Source organism: Marmota marmota, unplaced genomic scaffold (genome assembly GCF_001458135.2).
Source record: "Marmota marmota marmota unplaced genomic scaffold, marMar, whole genome shotgun sequence".
In the NCBI taxonomy this organism is placed as follows: Eukaryota; Metazoa; Chordata; class Mammalia; order Rodentia; family Sciuridae; genus Marmota; species Marmota marmota.
Genome location: NW_026000241.1, coordinates 7,726,196 through 7,748,627, shown reverse-complemented (window position 1 = coordinate 7,748,627; position 22,432 = coordinate 7,726,196). Strand labels below are relative to the sequence as shown.

The following is a 22,432-nucleotide window of genomic DNA, read 5'->3' as shown; positions in this document are numbered from 1 at the left end:
TAATTCACATATCCTATTTCTCTATAATATTCTGTATGGCTTAATCAAGGCAAAGTTCTCATATCACCCTTCCTAAAAGATATTGAGGGGCTGGGGTTGTGGCTCAGAGGTAAAGCGCTTGCCTAGCAAGCATGAGGCACTGGTTTGGTCCTTGGCACCACGTAAAAATAAAATAAAGCTATTGTGTTCACCCACAACTAAAAAATAAATGTTTTTTTAAAAAAAGATATTGAGATGATTGACTACAATTCTTCAATAATTTTAAGTAGCATGAGTTTATTAATTAATTTATTAGAATTTTCTTCTGGACTCTGAATTTTGTGCTTTGTGTGTGTGTGCACGTGTGTGTGTGTGTGTGTGTGTGTGTGTGTAAGGATTCTTTTATATGTGTTCCATTCCTTTATGGATATTATTGAATTTAGAATCTCTACATCTGTGGGATGAAGTTTGATAAGATATATATTCCAAGAATATACACACATAACACATACACACAGAGACATATATTATATACTATATATACATGTATGTGTGTGTGTGTGTATATATATATATATATAAAATCTACATTGCATGTTCATTGCATTAAATTGAATAAATTTGTCTACTGAATAAATTTGTCTTTGTTTTCTTGTATCAATTTAGTACTTCAAAAAAATTTTTTTTGCCTTGACCCCTGTTGGCACATCCTTCTCAAGCACTTTGTGTGACTCAATTTCTCTATTCATAACTAAATCATACTTTAATTCAGAGACTTTTGGACTAATGGTAAAAATGGATTTTCAGGGACTGGAGCTGCAGCTCAGTAGTAGAGCAGTTGCCTAGCATGTGTGGGGCACTGGGTTTGATCCTCAGCACCACATAAAAATAAATAAAGAAAATAAAGGTATTGTGTTCATCGACAACTAAAAAAAATAAATTAATTAAAAAAAAAAAAACCCTGATTTTCAGCTAAAGAACATCTAAGGGAATTTGAGAATCCAGGCAGAACTTTGAGCTTCGCAATTCCTACTGTTTCAGATCTCAGCTTTCCCTTCTCCATCTACATGAGCCTCTGTGTGCCTCCAGGGATTGTAGAAAAGAAGAGCCTCCTCCAAACACCCTCACCTCTCTGTAGATGCTCAGGAGAAAGCTGTAATTGTTTTTGGTAATTGGTGCCTGGGACCAAGTGTTCCAAAAACATCTTCAGTTCCCCAAGCGTGAGCTGTCATTATCACGACAACTGAAATGATAACTGCAGTCCTGTGGATAGGAGAGGTCACAGTATAATAACCCATGTCCCAGACCTGGCTGCCTCCCTCTGCACTTGGTGGCGATGCTGATGATCATCACTCTGTACCCACCAGCCTGACAGCTGGAAGAAGCGGGCATTTTATATTTGGGTCTGCAAGTCAGAGTCTGCAAGAGAAAAAAGCTTATCAGGACACAAAGTAAGTCATCTTCTAGGCTGAAAACTAATGATTTCCAGAATCATGTTAGAAGAGGGAAATAATTACTAAGTTATGGGCTGAACTTGTGGAAGAGGAATAAAGGTCCAAGACCATAAGCTGCCCCTTAACCACTATTAATTTAACTTAATGTCATCCAGTTTGTTGTTGATTTTCAATGTGTGAAGATTTATTGTTCAAAATGCTCTAGTATACTTAAGAAATTAATCTGCTAGCTCTTTAATTATTCCTGAAAAAAAATTAAGGACAAGATCAGTAGGATTAACAGATATTTCTACAATACCCCTGTGCCAGTAGTAATGTATGAGATGTAGCTGACTGAATTACATTATTCTGTTTAAAAATGATAAATTCAGGATTTCTTTTTGTAGGTGTACACCATGCCTTTATTTTATTCATTGTTTTTAATGTGGTGCTGAGGATTGAACCCAGTGCCTCACATGTGCTAGGCAAGCACTCTACCACCGAGCTACAACCCCCTCCCCAAATTCAGGATTGTTTGAATCCACTCTGGCACAAGACAGTGATTTTGTGTTGAAAGGAAATACCTTGCTACTTGGGACTGCTTTACTTCTAGAAGTCAGGGAAGGAGCATCCAGAAAAGGCAACTTTATGATCTTAGATTTTCATACTACGAAAAAAAAAAAAAAAGGAAGAAATAAAGAAAAGGAGGGAAAAGTCATAGATTTCTATAGCTTTCAGAATGACATTAGTTTTTGATAATTTCTTTCTTTCTTTCTTTTTTTTTTTTTGGTCCTGGAGATTGAACCCAGGGCTTTGTGCATGCAAGGCAAGCACTCTATCAACTGAGCTATATCCCCAGCCCTGATAATTTCTCTTTAAAAAAAAAAATTCTAATGAGTTGCTAGGCTCAATACTCAGCTGAGAACTTTGAAATTTATTAGCAAAATTTATTAGCCTACCTTCACTTCTCCTTTTGCATAGTAAGCTCATGTTTTAAAGTAAGAATTCTGACATTGAAATAATTTCATTTAACATTTCTGCATTCACAAATAATCCCCCCCAATTAATAGTAATTTAGCTTTTCCTTTTCAATATTTTGTCTCCCACTCTCCCTAAAGTTTCATGTTCCACTGCTTACTTAACATATTTATACTCCTGACCAAAAAAATTTTTTTTTCTGGCCTCCCACATGCTAGGAAAATGCTATACCACTGGGATATATCCTCAACATTTTTCCTTTTTTAATTTTATTTTTAAAAAATATTTATTCTTAAGTTTTAGGTGGACATAATATCTTTATTTTACATTTGTGTGGTGCTAAGGATCAAACCCAGTGCCTTGTGCATGCTAGGCAAGCACTCTACCACTGAGCCACAACCCCAGCCCCCTTTTTATTTTTTTTTTAATTTTGTCACAGGATCTCACTAAATTGCCCAGGCTGACCTCAAACTTGTAATCTTCTTGCTTCAAAAAGTAGCTGGGATTACAGGTGTGCATCACTATGCCTGGACATCTTAATTAAGATGGAGAAGAGTCTCTTCTTTTAATTCCAACATAGAATCATTCGGGCATTCATTAGATTTCATTTGGTCTTTCATGAATATTCTTTGAACATCAATCCCAAATCAGGCAATCTATATTCTTTTTTTTTTTCAGAGAGAGAGAGAGAGAGAGAATTTTTTAATATTTACTTTTTAGTTCTTGGCTGACACAACATCTTTGTTTTTGTATGTGGTGCTGAGGATCGAACCCGGGCCGCACGCATGCCAGGCGAGCGCGCTACCGCTTGAGTCACATCCCCAGCCCGCAATCTATATTCTAATTGGCCCTCTGGATCATGACAGGAGATCGTTGCCAATGAAAGTTATATTTAAATGAAAACTTGCTAAAATCATAATGTATTCCAGTATAATCATTCTGTTAAAAAAACTGACATGATATACCAAAAAAAAGAATATGTATGAAGTATTGTAAAAAGATAACTATGTCTGAGGTTGAGATCCATAGTGGTTATGTCTCTTATAAGGAGGTGATTTTACAAGTCAGTCAGCTTTCCTGTGCCTGAGATGACCTCATCTGTAAATTCTTCAAAGAATTGCTCTAAATATTATATGAAAAAAACATTAATGTAATTCTCTTACTGTGAGAATGTTTTTCTTCCTATAGAAAATGTCTTGGAGAAATAAAAATGTGCATTAATAGGAATGTATGCGTTGGAAACAAGGAGTATACGGTGGTGGATTTGAGTTCCCATAATAAAGCAGATCTCATGTTTCCAGGCAGGATCATCTTGCCCTGAATAAGAATATCCATCATTGTAAATGTCAGATGGCTTCCAAGGATTTGGCAATAGGAATAATCTTCTTATTCCAGACCACAGTGGGATTTATGGGAAATATCTTCTTTCTTTCCCACTATAGTGTCCTTTATTTTACCAGGTCCCGAGTAAGGCCCACAGACTTGATTCTCAAGCACCTGACCGTGGCCAACTCCTTAGTCCTGCTGTCTAAAGGAGTCCCACAGACAATGGCTGCTTTTGGATCGAAACATTTCTTCAGTGATATTGGATGCAAACTTGTGTTCTATGTTCACAGAGTGGGCAGGGGTGTGTGCATTGGCAGCACCTGCCTCTTAAGCATCTTCCAGGCCATCATGATCAGCCCTATGACCTCCAGGTGGGCAGAGCTTCAACAACAAATTCCCAAATACATTGGGTTCTCCAACATCCTGTGCTGGATCCTGAACATGTTGGTGAATAGTTTTATCCCTGTCTTTGTGACTGGAAACTCAAACAATAAAAACAAAACAAAGAAAAAGGAATTGGGATTCTGTTCTGCAATAGTCAGTAACCAAATAACAGGATCCCTAGTGATAGCACTATTGTTAGCCTATGATGTTTTGTGTGTGGGATTCATGATCTGGGCCAGCAGCTCCATGGTTTTCATCTTATATAGGCACAAGCAGCGGGTCAAACACATTCACAGTACCAAACACTCCCTCAGATCCTCCCCTGAGACCACAGTCACCCAAAGGATCCTTGTCCTAGTGAGCACCTTTGTATCATTTTACACCCTCATCCCTGTTTTTAATCTTTTTGTCTTTTTATGATGATGCCAATGAATGGCTAGCAAACATCTCTGCACTAATCCCTGCTTGTTTCCCTACAGTCAGCCCCTTTATTCTCATGAGCAATGACCTCAAAATATCTGGGTTCCACTCATTCTGTTGTGGAAGGAATAGAGCAGGCTAAGATGGTCACAGAGCATTACTTAATTTTTTTTTTAATTTTTAGTTGTAGACAGACACAATACCTTTATTTTATTTATTTTTTATTTTGTGGTGCTGAGGATGGAATCCGGTGTCTCAAGTATACTAGGCAAGTGCTCCCTCACTGAACTATAACTCCAGACCCCAGAGCTATACCTTTTTTTTAAAATTTTTTTTTAGTTGTTGATAGACCTTTATTTTATTTATTTATTTTTATGTGGTGCTGAGGATCGAACCCAGTGCCTCATGCATGCTAGGCGAGCATTCTACCACTAAGCCACAACCCCAGCCTCCCCACCTCCAGAGCTATATTTTTGATATGCTTTTTGTCTTGGCATTTTCCTGTAATGTGAAGCTATTTCTTCATTCTTTTATATAGTGCTTTAAGCACCCAAAGATGTTCACACTAGAGAGAATGTAAATGATAGACCAAGTCTCTCCTTTCATTGGATTTATCATGAACTAAGAATGTAAAGTACAGACTAAAGATTTTGCAAAATGCTTTTATAAACTCTTATTAAATTGCAAGAGAGAAGTTTAAAGTCTAAGAATTTGTGAGAAAAATGGGTTTTCTAAGCACTTTGTAAAAATAGAAATATTATCCAAGTATATAACTTTAAATTGATCACCTAAAATTGTTCTGAAATTAACTGGATACAAAAATATAAGTGAACTTAAATGAAATAGAAGAGCCAGAGTTTGATCAGTCAGGAAACCTAGATGCCCTTCAATAGATGAATGGATGAAAAAACTGTGTTATATATACACAATGGAATATTACTCAGCATTGAAAGAGAATAAAATTATGGCATTTGTAGGTAAATGGATGGAGTTGGAGAATATCATGCTAAGTGAAGTAAGCCAATCCCCAAAAAACAAAGGCTGAATGTTCTCTCTTATAAGTGAATGCTGATCCATAATGGGGGGGGACATGGGAAAAAAATGGAGGCACTTTGATGGGTCAAAGGGGAGGGAGAGATGGAGAGGAGGAATGGGGGAAGGAAAGATGATGGAATGAGATGGACATCATTACCCTAGGTACATGTATGACTGTACATGTGGTGCGACTCTACATCATGTACAGAGAAATGAAAAGTGGTGCTGCCATTGTGTACAATGAATCAAAATGAATTCTGCTGTCATATATACCTAATTAAAATAAACAAATTAATTAAAAAAAAAAGAAATCAGGCAGAGGGGCTGCAGTTGTGGCTTAGTGGTAGAACGCTCGCCTAGCACGGTTGAAGCACTAGGTTTAATCCTTAGCACCACATAGAACTAAATAAATAAAGGTATTGTGTTCATTTACAACTAAAAAGAAAGCAGGAAGAAACATGAAGGCTCTGCAGGAGTATCCTGGGTTGGAGCTGGAGGGGAAATCATGTATCAGATATTGGGGGATATCAAAGACCAGGTAGCTGGGCATGGTGGCTTATGCCTGAAATCTCAGCTGCTCAGGAGACTGAGGCAGGAGGATCATGAGTTAAAAGCCAGCCTCAGCAATTTAATGAGGCCCTAAGCAGGTCACTGAGACCCTGTCTCAAAATAAAATATAAAAAAGGGCTGGGATGTGGCTCTGTGATTAAGAGGCCTTAGGTTCAATCCCCTGTACCAAAAAAGACCAGGTTTTACCTTAAATCTAAGAAATTTAGCCATTTAAAATATGTGACATTTGGGGAGTAGGTGAGATAGAGGTACATTTAAAAAATATTAAAATAGACAACGACCTGGATGGGACAAAGTATCCGCAAGAATCACATAAAGAAGCTTTGAATTCAATTTGCAGCTCATAAACACGAGAGTTATAAAGAAAACCTACAGGTTTTTTCGAGTCAGTCTTTGAAATAAGACAGAATATTCTTAAGCAATAATCTCAATTAATGTGTTCAAAATCTGGGGTCTGGGGCTGTAGCTCAGTGGCAGAGCACTTCACGTGTGAGGCACCGGGTTTGATCTTCAGCACCACATAAAAATAAACAAATAAAATAAAGGTATGCTGTCCATCTACAACTACCCAAAAAAAAAAAAAAAAAAAGAAGCATCTGGGTGGACCTCATATTCTGAACCTTAGGAAATGAATGTTCAGTGGAATCAATCACTGTCCAGGGGAGGGTAAGACAAGATATCTGGGCATAAACTTCATGTTTCCATTTGTTGAGGGGAATAATGGTTGCTCTGAAACAGCCAATGAAGAAATATTTGATAAAATCATAAAACATTTTTTTTATCATGATGAATAACTTCAAGACCTTTTGTGATTTGTGAGAAAAAGCACATGAGAAACATGGAGGAATCAGATATTTGAACAATAAACAAGCCTGACCTAATAGCTATCTACTGAATATGGGTGTTACATCACGTTTCTCAGCACATATGGAAAAAAATTTAAAATCATTTTAGAGAATAACTTTTCTACCCATTTCCATTTTTTAAATAGTTCGTTAAAGAATTTAGAATATTAAAATCTCTAAAAAGCTGAACAGTATTTTATTAAATAATTATAATTTTTAAGGTAAAGAAATGAAAAATACTCCATTTCAAAATTTTGTACCATAGTTGCTCCTCAAATTGGAAGAGCTCAGCATGGTGACACACCTGTAATCCTAGTGACTCAGGAGGTAGAGGCAGGAGGATCGTCATTTCAAGGCCAGCCTCAGCACCTTAGCAAGACCCTAAGCAACTGTTATGGTTTGGATGTGAGTTTTCCCCCAAAAGTTCATGTGTGAGACAATGCAAGAAGGTTCAGAGAAGAAACAATTGGGTTATGAGAGCCTTAACCTAATCAGTGGAATCAATCACCTGGTGAGATTAAGTGGTAGCTGAAGGCAGGTGGGCTGTGGCTGGAGAAGGCGGGGCATTGGGGGCATGGCTTTGGGGTATATATTAGTGTCTGGTAAGTGGAGTTGCTGTCTCTGCTTTCTGATCATGGTGAGCTGCCTCCCTCCGCTAAGCTCTTCTGCCATGATGTTCTGCCATGATGAATGAAGCCTGCTGTCTGTGCATTGAGACCTCTGAAACCGTGAGCCCCCAAATAAGCTTTTCCTCCTCTATCATTGTGCTGGTCAGGTCCTGTTAGTCACAGCAGCAAAAGAGCTGACTAAAACAGCAACTCAGTGAGACCCTGTCTCAAATAAAATACAAAGAAAGAACTGGGGATGTAGCTCAGTGGTCAGGTGCCCCTGAGTTCAATCCCCAGTACAATAAATAAACAAATAAATAAATAGGTATGTGTCTATCTATAATTAAAACATTTTAATAATAAAAAATAAAAAGCTAAATGCAAATAATATGTAATAGTAAAGTATAAGTTAGAACAAGTATTACATGAAAGAAAATTAGAAAGAATAAAATGTATAATAAAATATTGCCAAAATGTGGGACTTCCAAAATATAAAGAATAAACAGTATTTAAAGCTAGTGATATAATAATTTAAACGTATAGGGACCAATATAAAAAACTTATAGTAGGGCTGGGGATGTGGCTCAAGCGGTAGCGCGCTTGCCTGGCATGCGTGCGGCCCAGGTTCGATCCTCAGCACCACATACAAACAAAGATGTCGTGTCTGCCGAAAACTAAAAAATAAATATTAAAGTTCTCTCTCTCTCTCTCAAAAAAATAAAATAAAAAATAAACTCGCATTAATCTTGACACTTAAAAAAAACTTATAGTAATAAACTGGGTAAACTGAGAGGTAAAAGTGACTTGTATAGGGGTTGGGAATATAGCTCAGTTGGTGGAGTGATTGCCTCACATGCAGAAGGCCCTGGGTTCAATCCCCAGCACCACCAAAAAAAAAAAAAAAAAAAAAAAAAAAAATCAACAGTGACTTGTATAAAATAGATGAATTAAGATAAATTAGGAAGTAGAAAATCATAAATTTTAAATAGTGTTTTCATAAGTATTAGTCAAAAGTTCTATTTATTGGGGCTGAGGCAGTAGCTCAGTGGCAGAGCACTTGCCTAGCACATGTGAGGCACTGGGTTCAATCCTCAGCACTGCATAAAAATAAATAAATAAAAAAAAGGTATTGCGTTCATCCACAACTAAAAAAGAAAATCAAGAAAAAGTTCTGCTTACTAAATTAATCATGAATTAACTGTTTCTGAGACAGGGTCTTGTATGTTGCCCAGGCTGGCCTTGAATTTATAATCTTTCTGCCTCAGCTTCTGGAGTAGCTGGGATTACAGGTTTGTGTCACTGTATCTGGCTCTTATTATTTGATATAAAACTTTTTCAATATTATTATTATTATGGATGCTACGGCCTAAACATGGAAGACTGAGGAACTTCTGGATCAGAGGGCCCAAAGATGGACGTGCACCTGAGGAATTTCAGGATCCGGGGGTCTAAACATGGATGCCTGAAGCACTTCCAGATCCTAGAGCCTAACCATGGATGCTGAGGAACTTTCGGACCCCAGGGCTTAAACATGGACGTGCACCTGAGGAACCTCCGGATCCGTGGGCCTAAATATGGACGCCTGAGGAACTTCTGGGTCCAGGCGCCTAAACATAGACACCTGAGGAACTTCCAGATCCTAGAGCCTAAACATGGACGTGCACCTGAGGCACTTCTGGATGCTATGGCCTAAACATGGATGTGCGCTCGAGCAACTTCCGGATCCAGGCACCTAAATATGGACATGCACCTTTGAAACTTCTGGATCCGGATCTGGGGGCCTAAACATGGATGTCTGAGGAACTTCCGTATCCGGGGGCCTAAACATGGACGTGCACCTGAGGAATTTCCAGATGCTAAGGCCTAAACATGGGGGACTGAGGAACTTTTGGATCCAAGGGCCCAAAGATGGATGTGCACCTGAGGAACTTCCGGATCCTGGGGCCTAAACATGGATGCCGGAGGCACTTCCTAGAGCCTAAACATGGATGCTGAGGAACTTCCGGACCTGGGGGCTTAAACATGGACATGCACTTGAGGAACCTCTGGATCCGTGGGCCTAAACATGGACACCTGAGGAACTTCTGGATCCTAGAGCCTAAATATGGATGTGCATCTGAGGCATTTCTGGATGCTATGGCCTAAACATGGATGTGCGCCTTTGAAACTTCTGGATGCGGATCTGGGGGCCTAAATATGGATGCTTGAGGCACTTCCGGATCCGAGGGCCTAAACATGGGCGTGTCCCTGGAACTTCTGGGTCCTTGTGCCTATAAAGGGCAGGGCATGACTCTCAGAAGGGACTTGGCCCATGAAGGGGAGCTGAATATGGGGCCTGTTGCGGGGCAGACTAAGCTCTTGCACCCTGAACTTGAATGTGATTGTGGCCTCACTTCCCTGCCTTCCCCTGGGTGTCACTTCCTCCCCTTCCAGACGGTGCCGGGGAGGAAGTGAGACCAGGTGCAGGGGCCAGGCCACCATCTTTCTCCTCGCTTAGCCAGGCGCCCAGCCTGGCTGGGGATGGGAACGTCTTATGACACTAGCTGCCTCCTATATCCCTGCCCCAGGACCTCAGGGACCACAGGCAGAGAGTCGTTGACATGATTCTCCCCTGGCCGTTGACCCTCAGCCCCGGGGTCTGCCCAGAGGGTCAGGAGGCCCCTGTGACCTGCTGCTCCTTACCCACTGTCATCCTGGGCGAGCAAAGGTCAGGACACTAGATGCTACTGAGAGTGACAGCTTCTGGATGGGCGGCTGGGGACTTTGCCTCTATCCTCAGGCCTCAGACACTGGGTGATCCCTCCCAGAGACAGAAAATAACCCCACACTGCCCAAGACTTATTTTTAAGCTTTGGATTCTGAAATTTTCCTGCTGCCACCTTCTTTGTGAAGCCAGTTTTTCAACAGAGACAATATTCCAGGGGGGAAAAAAAACAACATGGAGTCAATCAAACCAAGCTGACACATCTGGTCCTCCAAGAGAAATCTGGATTGGAGGGAGAACAGCCATTCTCAACAGGCGAAATAGTGAAGTTCCCTTGTCCTTATTTTGTGTAAGCAAAATAAATAATCTGATGTTAACTCATCAAATTATTTTTGATGAGTGCTTGGCTCATAGGAAAACTGATTCTGTTTTATGGAATGAAGTGTTACCTGATTTTAAAATTAAAAATGAAGCCAATTAGGATTGTTAAATTATACTGTCATAATTCTGTTCTTTGATAGCAGAAATAAATAAACCTTTTTAAAAAAAATATTATTATTATTATTTGGTACCAGGGATTGAACCCAGGGGCACTTAGCCATTGAGCTACATCCCCAGCTCTTGAGACAGGTTGTCACTAAGTTACCTAGGGACTTGCTAAGTTGCTGAGGCTGGTTTTGAACTTGCAATCCTCCTGCCTCAGCCTTCCAAGTCTCTGGGATTATAGGCAGGTGCCATTGCACCTGACTTTTTCAACATTTTCAAATCTATATTATAAAGCAGTAAAAAAAAAAAAAAGAAAAAAGAAAAAGAAGCTACTGGAAGATTTTGTTTGGCTATTACATATATTTATACCAAAACTTTGAAACTAATCCAATATGTTATTAATTGGGATATAAAACAATGTGTAAAAAATAAAATAAAACAATGTGTAAACATACAAAATTAGTTTAAAGAGAGTTAATTTCAGAAATACAAGACATGCTAATAAGATAATCAATGTATAGTCTCTAACATATTAAAATGAAATGAGTCAATCACACTAAGTAAATAATTTTGTAACTTTATAAAATTTACATAAAGATATTCTATTGAGTAATATTTCAATTATTATTTACAACAATATATTATGTTATGGCAATTTTAATGATAAAAGTGGCCAATGACTATATGAAAAGATGCCTAAAAAACTTATTCATTAGGGAAAATCAGAGTATAATCAATACATCTAATTGTCAAAAGACAATAATAAGTATGGATATGCAGAGAAATCAGAACCACTTTAAACTGCTGGTGTTATTACAAAATGAGGCAGCTCCTTTGGAAAACAGTTTGTCAGTTCCATAGAAGGTTTACCACATGGCCCAGCAATACCACTACTAACTACGTAACCAAAAGAAATGAGAATATTTCCACACAAAAACCTGTATATGAAGGTTAAAAGAAACATTATGCATAATAGCAAAACTCCAAAAGTGGAAAAATCCGGGCATGGTAGTGCATGCCTGTAATCCCAGCTGCTTGGGGGGCTGAAGCAGGAGGATTGCAAGTTCAAAGTCAGCCTCAAAATTTAGTGAGGTCCTAAACAACTCAGTGAGATCCTGTCTCTAAATAAAATACAAAAAAAGATGGGGATGTGGCTCAGTGGTTAAGTGCCCCTAGGTTCAATCCAAGTATATATATATAAAAAAAAAAAAAAGAAAGTAGGAAAAATCCAGATGTACATCAATGTATGACTAGACAGACAAACTGTGAGAGAGTCACACAATGCAATAAGCAGTCATGGAAAGGACTGAATGATATGTGCTACAACATTGATAAGCTCATGAAATGCCATGCTCACTGAGCAAAGATGGACTATAAAAAGCCACATCAGTATGATGCTGTTGTGTGAATTCCCCACAATAGACAAGTCTTTATTGACTTGTGATAAGTGATTCTTTGATGGCTGTGAGATTTTTTTGAGGGATTGATGAAAGTGATCTGGAATTTGATAGTGGTGTTGGCTATGTGTCATTGTGAATAAAACAAAAAAAGTTTGCATTTTGTACTTTAAAATGGTTATATGTTGAATTTTGTGAAATGTAAATTTTATCCCAATAAAAAGAATTTTTAAGGCAAACAAAAAGCAAACCCAACACACTGTTTCTCATCATGGAAACCAGCTGAGTGGTTGTGAATGCAAGAGGGAAACAGTAAATTAGGATAAAGGACATTGAAATTCTTGAAACAATGGTCAATAAACTTCTATTGGTGATTTGTATTTGTCTGTAAGAGCCAAGGAGACTCACACATGGCTTGGATCATGCAGACCGTCTATACTTCTCATGGAAATTCACCTGAAAAAGGAGATGAATCAGTTGGGCAGACTGTAGTGATGTGACCTAATGGTTTAAACATTGTGTTAGTTTTTCATCCCCGTAACCCAAGCACCTGACAATAACAAGTTAAAGGAGGAAAGACTTATTTAGCCTCCATTTCAGAGGTCTCAGTCCACGGTTGGCTGGTTCCATTGCTCTGGGCCTCAGGTGAGGCACGACACCATTGTAGAAGGGCGAGATGGAGAACTGTCAAGCTCATGGCAGCCAGGAGGAGAGCGAGAGTGTGGAATGGGCCAGGGACAAGAAATACCCTTCTAGGGCATGTAGAATATTCTTAAAATTCTCTGAAAAAAATAAATAAATAAAAGAGAGGACATCATACCTCCTCTCATAGACCCTGAAAGAATAATAAAAGAATATTAGGAAGGACTCCATGACCACAAATCAAGTGAACCAATTACTTCAAAGATATAGTCTACTAAAACTGACAAAAGAGTAGGTTATCTGAGCAGATCTATGTCTATTAATGAAATGGAATCAATACTCAATAACCTTCCCAAAACTTATATATTCCAAAAAAAAAAATTCACATTTAGCCATTGTAACCTTATTTTAACTGGTGGGGGTGAAGGGACTGCCGTTTTGTCAGGAATATTTGGAAGTGGCAAATACTCAATTTTAATCCATTACTCACTAGATCAGGGAATGGAATCCATGAAGATTAAGGGATATCTTAGCACAATGAGTTTCATAATATGGATAATTTAGGCAAGATGTTTTTGCATGGTTAAAAGTATATTTGTTTTTTTATACAGAAACTCCAAAATTATAGAGGGTTTTTTTTTTTTTTTTTTTTTTTTTTTTTTTTTTTTTGCACTGCTAAGGATTGAACTCAGGGCCTTATGCATGAGACAAGTACTCTACCACTAAGTTATATCCCCAGTCCCAGGTTTGAGTTCTTATTTGAGTTCCCTATAGATAAAGGGCAAGAACTTCAGCTTCCAGGAAGTGCCACTCAGCCTTCCTTGGGTGAGAGTCCACAAACAATAAGGTCATTTTTGTCGAAGGCCTTCAAGCCTTGTGATCCTAAGATTTGTACTTGGGCATGCTGGTGATCAACAGTGCTAAGGAAAGCCCATATACTGGCTAGGGGTTTTGCACTGGGAAAAGAGTCACATATCTTCTATTTAAAAACTAGTTCCTGGGCTGGGGATGTGGCTCAAGTGGTAGCGCGCTGGCCTGGCATGCGCAAGGCACTGGGTTCAATCCTCAGCACCACATAAAGATAAATAAAGATATTGTGCCCACTTAAAATTAGGAGGGGTTAACCCCCTTTCCTTTATTTCCAATACCCTTGGGGATCCGGGAGTGCACATTACAGCAAGGGAATCAGCAGCACCAGAAAGTCATTCCTGCTACTCTTGCCTGTACAATGACTCTTTCTAGGCAACTGGGTAAAATATTTAATTCTGTGGTCTGGGCACCGTGGTGCATGCTTGTAATCCCATCAGCAGGAAGATTGCAGGTTCAAAGCCACTCTCAACAACTTAGCAAGGCCCTCAGCAATTTAGTGAGATCCTATCTCTAAATTAAAAAAAAAAAAAAATTAAAGGGCTGGGGATGTGACTCAGTGGTTAAGTGCCCCTGGGTTCAATCCCCAGTACAAAAAAAAGGTCTCTTTTTTGCGACTTCACAATCATCCATGAGCATACTGCAAGGATATATAATAATAAACAATTTTACATGGTGATGCCAAGCATCCAGAAGTGACAACCAGAGTAGATGCAATGACCACTGAGCAGTCACCAGATTCTTGGCAATCAGGACTGAAGTACCAATCAAGTTAAGGTGATGCTTTTGCTGCCTTGATAGGTGAGTGCCTCAAAAACTCCTTACCAACTAGGATGAACCTATCAAGTCACAATGCAGCAGTCAGTCAATTAGCCATTTGTGTCCAGATGAGTGTTTCAACATGGGACAAAGTGGCCACACTGGACACAGAACACAAAGCCCTGTGTAGACCAAAGTGAAAGCCAACAAGCCGTTGGTGGTTGTCACTCAGGTGACATTGACTGTATTATGGAGTCAGGTAGCCCAGAGTTGTTAGCTAAAATTGAGTAATGTCCTTGGTCACAGTTGGTCCATCCTGTATTTCTTGCCATTTGTTTACATAGCCTCACACTCACTCCATTGGTGAGGGAGAAATTAGCAGCTTAGGGCTGCTGAGATTTGAACTCATGACATCCATCATTACCTGCAACCCAGTCAGGGAGCCAGCCTGAACCTGGGTGGCCAGATTTGGCTGTCTACCCACATGAGAAATGAACAATGGAAAAAAAAAAAAAAGAAAAAAAGAAATTTTGTACATTTTGATCAAACTGGGGAGAAAAGCTAGATTAATAGAAATGATTACAATTTATAGAAACAAAACTCAGGTGATAAACATGTAGACTAGGCTGTGCTTCATCAGATAACATGTCTGTCTTAATTCCCTTGGCACATCCTTCAGATGAGCAAGTGCCGGAGCTCTGTTTCACCACTGCTGCACAGATAAGGTTGTCAGGAGCTTATCAGTTAGTGACCCTCACAGTAAGGATGTGGAAGGTACTGGAAGGCATGTAGTCCTGCCCAGGGACTACACTTCAGAGCACAGAGCAGGTGGGATGGGAGAAGGCTTTGGGTATCAAGTTGAGATACTTCTTGGTTCTCAGGAGAGAATGTGAAAGGTTTGTTGGAAAAATTTTGTCATCCAACAGCGAACAGAAATGCATGATTATAGACTGATGACTAATCCTATAATGCTACAGTATACTATATTCTATACTAATTGCATTTTAATTACATGCTATACAATCTAGTCATATATATGCTATTTATATACAAAACTATACTACATACTACATATTATATACATGCTTATACACACATGTACATACTTCAGGTACTAGATAATGCTATATGCTGTTAATGTACACAAAACTCTTTCAATATAGATGCAAAAAGCCTCAATAAGATACTAGAAAAGCAAATCTACCAATATATAAAGACTTATACTCCCTAAGAGAAATTTAACTTACAAAAGCAGTGCTGTTTTCATATATGAACGTCAACGACTATAATTCAAATTATTAGAATAAATGTCAAAAACCACAAGTTCATCTCAAGAGATACAGAAAAAACATACAAAAAAAAATATCAACACCCTTTCATAATAAAACACACCATTGTCACATCTGCAATTCCAGCCCCCCCCCACCACCAGGAGGCTAAAGCAGGAAGATTGCCAGTTCATGGCCAGTCTCTGCAACTTGGTGAGCCTCTATCTGAATAGGCCTGGGGATGTAGCTCAATGATAAAGCGACCCTGGGTTCAATCCCAATTTTTAAAAAAATGAACTGAAGGGAACTTTCTAAATGTGCTTTACAGCATTGATTAAAAAACCCACTCTTAGAGCATGATGGCACACACCTATAATCCCCGCTTCTCAGGAGGCTGAGGCAGGAAGATCACAAGTTCAAGGTCAGACTCAGCAAATTAGCAAGACCTTGTCCCCAAAATTAGTGTAGCTCAGTGGTAGAATATCCTAGTACTGTTATAAAAACAACAAACAAAAACCCTACAGCTAACGTTATTCTTGATGGTGAGATTGAAAGCTTTCTCCCTCAGATTAGACAAACATGTAATTCTTCCACAGGTCTTTCTCCTTAATCCAAGGTGAATTATACAAGTAACAGCCAGAAATAATGATAAAAAATAAAAGGCAACAAGGCTGGGGTGTAGTTCAGTGGTAGAGCACTTGCCTAGCACATGTGAGGGACTGGGTTAAATCCTCAGCACCACATTTTAAAAAGTAAATTAAATAAAGGTATTGTGTCCATCTACAACTAAAAGTATTTTAAAAAGTAAAAGGCAACAGTTAAAATAATTCACCTAAGAGTATGTGATAAACTTGACATACTTAAAAATAGTTATCAACTCTCTTTTATCTGTTTTCCCCCAAGATACTGGGGATTGAACCTGGGGGTGCTTTTCCACTAAGCTACACACCCAACCCTTATTTTTTAAAACTGGATCTCACCAAATTGCCAAAGCTGGCCTCAAACTTGCAATCCTCCTGCTTCAGCCTTCAAGTAGCTTGGATTATAGGCATGTGCCACCACACCTGGCTACGGCATCTATGGTTTTCTTTTTATTGCAGTACTAGGGATTGAACTCAGGTCCTTGGGCATGCTGGGTAAGCACTCTACCACTGAGGTATATCCTCAGACTATGATACCTAATCTTTTTTATTTTTTTAAATTGTAGTTGGACACAATTTCTTTATTTTATTTATTTATTTTTAGGTGGTGTGAGGTGAGCGCTCTATTGTGGAGCCATAAACCCAGCCCAATACCTAATCTTTATTAGCAAAAAACAAATGAAATAAATTCCATGCCCCTTCAAAAAGGTAGTTTTTCCCATAGAAAAAGTAAAAGACATATAATGTGTGATAATACAGAAGCTGCCACACAACAGTAGGAAAATCCCCCCAAATAACAAAGACTTATTTTTCAGTGGCCCATCCATCAATCACAGAACACTTAAGACAATTATATAAATATTGAACCTACTTATATATTAGAAATACATTTCAACTAAAACATGGATCCAACACACTTTAAAGTTGATAGAGAAAAGTTTTGTTAACTGACTTAAGATACTACGCATTAAACTCAAGCATAATTACTTAGAAGAGTACAGTCTTATATCACACATTTCAGTCAACAATGGATCTCATATACAATGGTGAGCCTATAACATTATAATGGGTCTTAAAAATGCCTATCACAGGAGCTGGGGCTGGGGCTCAGCAGTACAGCACTCGCCTAGCACATGTAGAAGCCCTGGGTTTGATCCTTAGTACCACATAAAAATAAATAAAATAAAGGCATTGTGTCCAACTACAACTAAAAACATATTTTTTAAAAAATGCCTATCACAGCTAGGCGCAGTAGCACATGCCTGTAATCCCAGCAACCCGGGAGGCTGAGGCAGGAGGATTGCATGTACAAGGCCAGCCTGGGCTATTTAGCAGGATCCTCAGCAACTTAGCAACACCCTGCCTCAAAATAAAAAATAAAAAGGATTGGGGATGTAGCTCACTAGCAAAGTACGCTTAATTTCAATACCCAGTACCCACCCCCACAAAATGTCTATCATATAATCAATGCATAGATGAACAGACAAGAAACAAAACAACTGAAGGAAAATAAGAAAACACCCAAGAAAATTCATGGTAAGCATTTTAGTAGAAACTTCTGTAGACTTTAAGATCCTTTAAGCCTAAAAACATGGACCCCATAACAAAAAGTTTTCATCAACAGAGAGGAATATTCATGGTATATTATCTGCTTACAAGCAAGTCTATGATAAAAAGGAAACCAAGAAAAGCATCATGTACACATTTATGAAAAGAGTCACATTTCCCAAGAGGAGCCTCAGACATGCACGTCCTTCAAAAGATTTCAGTGGGGATGATGGCACATGCCTGTAACCCCTGCAACCTGAGAGGCTGAGGCAGGAGGATCACAAGTTAGAGGTCAGCCTGGGCAACTTAGAGAATTCTATCTCAAAGTAAAAAATAAAAAGGGCTGGGGGGCGTGGGCTGGGGCTGTAGCTCAGTGGCAGAGTGCTTGCCTAGCATGTGTGAGGCACTGGGTTCGATCCTTAGCACCACATAAAAATAAACAAATAAAATAAAGGCATTGTGTCCATCTACCACTACAAAAAATTAAAAAAAAAAAAGAGGGGAGTGGGGAGCTGGGGATATAGCTCAGTGATAGAGCACCCCTGGGTTCAATCCCCAGTACCAACAACAACAAAAAGAGTTCCAGCAGAAAGCACTGTCATGATAGGAAATGACAGTTCCAAATGTTGTGCTCTTGAAGAATGTCCACTGGGCCAGATGAGGAGGTGGAGACACTGACACTGGTGATTCTGGAGCTGTGTGAGCCTAGACTAATGCGTTTGTTTCTTAGTCTTTAACAAAATACATTAAAAAGTAAACAATAAACATTAAAATGGATAAATGCTTATATAATAGATATAAACAAAAGTTTTATACAGACATCTTGTGTTTTAAGCTATGTGTTTATTACAGAACAGTGAAAAAGATGAAAAAATTGTTTATTAAGTGACAAAGTTACACTAACCTAAGGTTAATTTATTCTTGCTGATAAAATTATTTTTATAAATTTAGTATAACATAAGTGCAGGTGTTTATAAAGTCAACAGCAGTGTCCAGCAACATCCTAGGCCTTCACATTCAGTCACTGATCGCTCACTCAAACTCGCCCAGCAGACTCCCACCAGTACTCCAGCAAGTTCTGTACACAGGAAGTATCTTGCACAGGTATATCTTTTATTTTATTTTTGCAGTACTGGAGATCAAAGCCAGGGACCCTCGACCCATTGAGCTACTCCCCTAGACCTTTTCATTTTTCACTTTGATATAGGATCTCAAGAAACTACCCAGGTTGACCTTGAACTGTGATCCTCCTGCCTCAGCTTCACAAGCAGCTGGGATTACAATCACGGGCCACCCTACCCTGATCTTTTATACTATATCCTTACTGTAGCTTTTCTATTTTTCAGTGTGTTTAGATACACAAATAATTATCATTGTGTTACTGTTGCCTACAGTACTAAATACAATAATGTACAGGTTTGGAGCCCAAAAGAAACAGGCAACAGCATTTAGCCTAAGTCTGTTGGTAGTTCACTATACCATCTAAGATTTGTCTAAGTACACTTTATTATCTTCACACAGCAATTAGATTGCCTAACGAGGCATTTCTCTGAATTTATCCCTTTGTTAACTGACACAACTACACCTATAGAATCCTCACCTTTATGTATCCTTACAAAGAAATGGAAATATGCAAACCAGAGAACTTTTAACTATGAGCCACTGATAAACATATTATATTCATAATTTATGTAAATTTTGTTCATGTAGAGAAACTGAACATTATGTAATAGTTAATTTGCATTAAGATTTCAATATCACCTACATTTATGAGATTTCTTTCAAATGGGAGTTTTCCTATTAACTTTTAAAGCAATCATAAAAATCAAAAGCTTTCCTTTATTTTCCAAACTACTGGAGTCTGATATGTATAACATCTATCTTCAGTGTGCATTATGGGCCTTTGAAGGTACAGCCACCAGCCCTTTATAGAGATTTTCTGCTGAATGCATTTTTTTTTTGTTGTTATCTTCAAATGGAACTAGAACAAATGATGGCTTTAACAAATTTCATACATTCATAAGGCTATTCTCCAGTGTGAGTCTTGCCATGTATTCAAAAAGATCTGAAAAAACTGATGCCTTCACCACAAGTTTTTATCATCCCAGTATTCCCCTCCATGAATTCTTTCACACATCTGAAGACGAACGGAAAATCTGAAGGGTTTTCTATGCTGTTGACATTCACAGGGTTTTTCTGTCAGTGTGAATTCGTTTGTGTTTTTGGAGGGCACTGGAACAACTGAGCCTCTTACCACATTGTTTACACACAGAGGGTTTTTCTCCTGTGTGAGCCCTCTCATGATATCGCAGGGAACTGGGACAGCTGAGCACCTTGCCGCACTGTTTACATTCATAGGGATTGACTTCAGTGTGAATCCTTTCATGTTTTCGAAGATAGCCGCGGCATCTGAAGGCTTTACCACATTGTTGACAGTCGTAAGGTTTATATCCAGCGTGGGTTCTTTCATGCATTTTAAGAGCCACATGAAATCTGAAGGCTTCGCCGCACTGCTTACACTGATAGGGTCGTGCTTTATTATGAATTCTTTCATGAACTTGAAGGGAATTTGAACAACTGAGAGTTTTGCCACACTGTATACACTCATAGGATTTGTCTCCAGCATGCGCTCTTTCGTGTCTTATAAGGGAAGTCTGAAATCGGAAGACTTTTCCACACTGTTTACACTCATAGGGCTTTTCTCCTGTGTGAGTTCTTTCATGTATTCGAAGGGAATTGGGAGAACTTAGTGCTTTGCCACATTTTTTACATTCAAAGGGATTTTCTTCAATATGAAATCGCACGTGTTTTCGAAGGTCACTGTGCCATCTGAAAGCTTCCCCGCATTGTTTACACTCATAGGGTTTTTCTCCAGTGTGAGTTCTCTCATGGATTCGAAGGGAATTGGAAGAACTGAGAGCTTTACCACACTGTTTGCATTCATAGGTTTTTGCTTCAGTATGAATTCTTTCATGTTCTCGAAAGTAACCATGACGTGTGAAGGCCTTACCACACTGTTTACACTCATAGGGTTTTTCTCCATTATGACTTCTTTCATGCCTTCGAAGGGAACAGGAAGAACTGAGGGTTTTGCCACACTGTTTGCATTCATAAGATTTTTTTACAGTGTGAATTCTGCCAGGTAGTTGAAATGAACTAGAACAAAGAAAGGTCTTCCCACACTGCTTGCTGTCAGAGGGTTTGGCTCCAGTGTGAGTTTGTTGATGTATTTGAAATGAACTGGGGGAATCAAAGACTTTCAAACATAACTCACAAGTATAAGGGCCTTTTATCCTGTGGGTCACCATATGTCTTCCAACACTTCTGAGAGAAATGAAGGTTTTCCCACACTGTTCACATTTATGTGGCTTCTCTCCATATTCCTTACACTCAAGTGCCTTGTATCTGGAGTGAGATTTCAGATGCCTCTTGAGAGACGAAAGACATAGGAAAACTTTTCCACACACACTGCATTTACGTGGTTTTACTCCAGCAGGAATTTTCTTGCTCTGATTAAGATTTAGAGCCTGGGTGAAGGTTTCACCACACTGACCACCTTCTTCACTTTCACAGGGTCTCTCTACTACATAACTTCTATAAAAAAATGACAAATGCATTAGCAAGGGTTCAATTATTAAAATGTATTTATTAGTAAGTGTTGGAGTTCCATTGCTCCTCACATCAAGGACAGGGTACATTTTTTTCCCTCCGGTGGCAAAAAGACTTAAAAGTACATGGACCAAATACTCTGCAACATGAATCCCACTTGGCTATTATCAAAACAGCAACATTCAGTTTCTTAGTACTTAGTTTACAAATGAACTATTTTGTAAGCACTGAATATCTTTGTTACATTTAAGTACATAGTAGCTTCACTGAAAATTTTCTAATGATAAATAAACTTAAAAATGTATTTGTTTTTGCCAGGCAGGTGTAATCCCAGCAGCTTGGGAGGCTGAAACAGGAAAATTGCAAGTTCAAAGCCAGCCTCAGCAACTGCGAGGCACTAAGCAACTCAGTGAGACCTTGTCTATAAATAAAATACAAAATAGGGTTGGGGATGTGGCTTACTGGTTGAATGCCCCTGAGTTCAATCCCCAGTACCAGAAAAAAAAAATTGTGTTTGTTTTAATTGTTTTTAAAATTCTATGACATGCTAGGATTTCTTAAAAGGACTTTTTTTTCCTCTTATACCTGCAAATTACCTTAAATTTCTCCCTGGAATTTTAAACTGGTCTTCAACGTTCTGGTTTTTCCACTTGTTTCCTAAAATGTGGACAAAGAAAAATTATCGTGAATTATTAAAAGTTGTAGAAGAATTGTTAACTGTCAGGTGCAGTGGTGCACATTTGTAATTACAGCTACTACTTAGGCTCAGGAAGGAGCATGGCAAGTTCAAGGCCATTCTAGGCAATGTAGTGAAATGCTGGCTCAAAGTTTAAAAAAATAAAAAGGACTAGGGATGTAGCTCAATAGTAGAGTATCCCTGGGTTCAATTACTAGTACCACCACCACCACCAAAAAAAAAAAAAAAAAAAAAAA

General features: G+C 38.7%; 2 protein-coding genes across 2 annotated transcripts in view; one reads left to right on the top strand and one right to left on the bottom strand.

Annotated features, from left to right (window-relative positions):
• The first annotated feature begins 3,740 nt into the window (after positions 1-3,740).
• LOC107145594 (vomeronasal type-1 receptor 3-like) lies at positions 3,741-4,662 on the top strand. Its single transcript, XM_015489614.2, is given in 2 exon segments — positions 3,741-4,483; positions 4,485-4,662. Coding segments are annotated over 2 exon segments (921 nt in total).
• Positions 4,663-18,713: 14,051 nt separating this feature from the next.
• Positions 18,714-22,432, bottom strand: part of LOC125613697 (zinc finger protein 670-like) — a 9,357-nt gene continuing 5,638 nt past the window's right edge. Inside the window, 3 exon segments of the mRNA XM_048794713.1 lie at positions 18,714-20,090; positions 20,092-21,484; positions 22,096-22,156. Coding sequence (XP_048650670.1) covers positions 19,974-20,090; positions 20,092-21,484; positions 22,096-22,156 — 1,571 coding nt within the window. The 3' untranslated portion in view covers positions 18,714-19,973.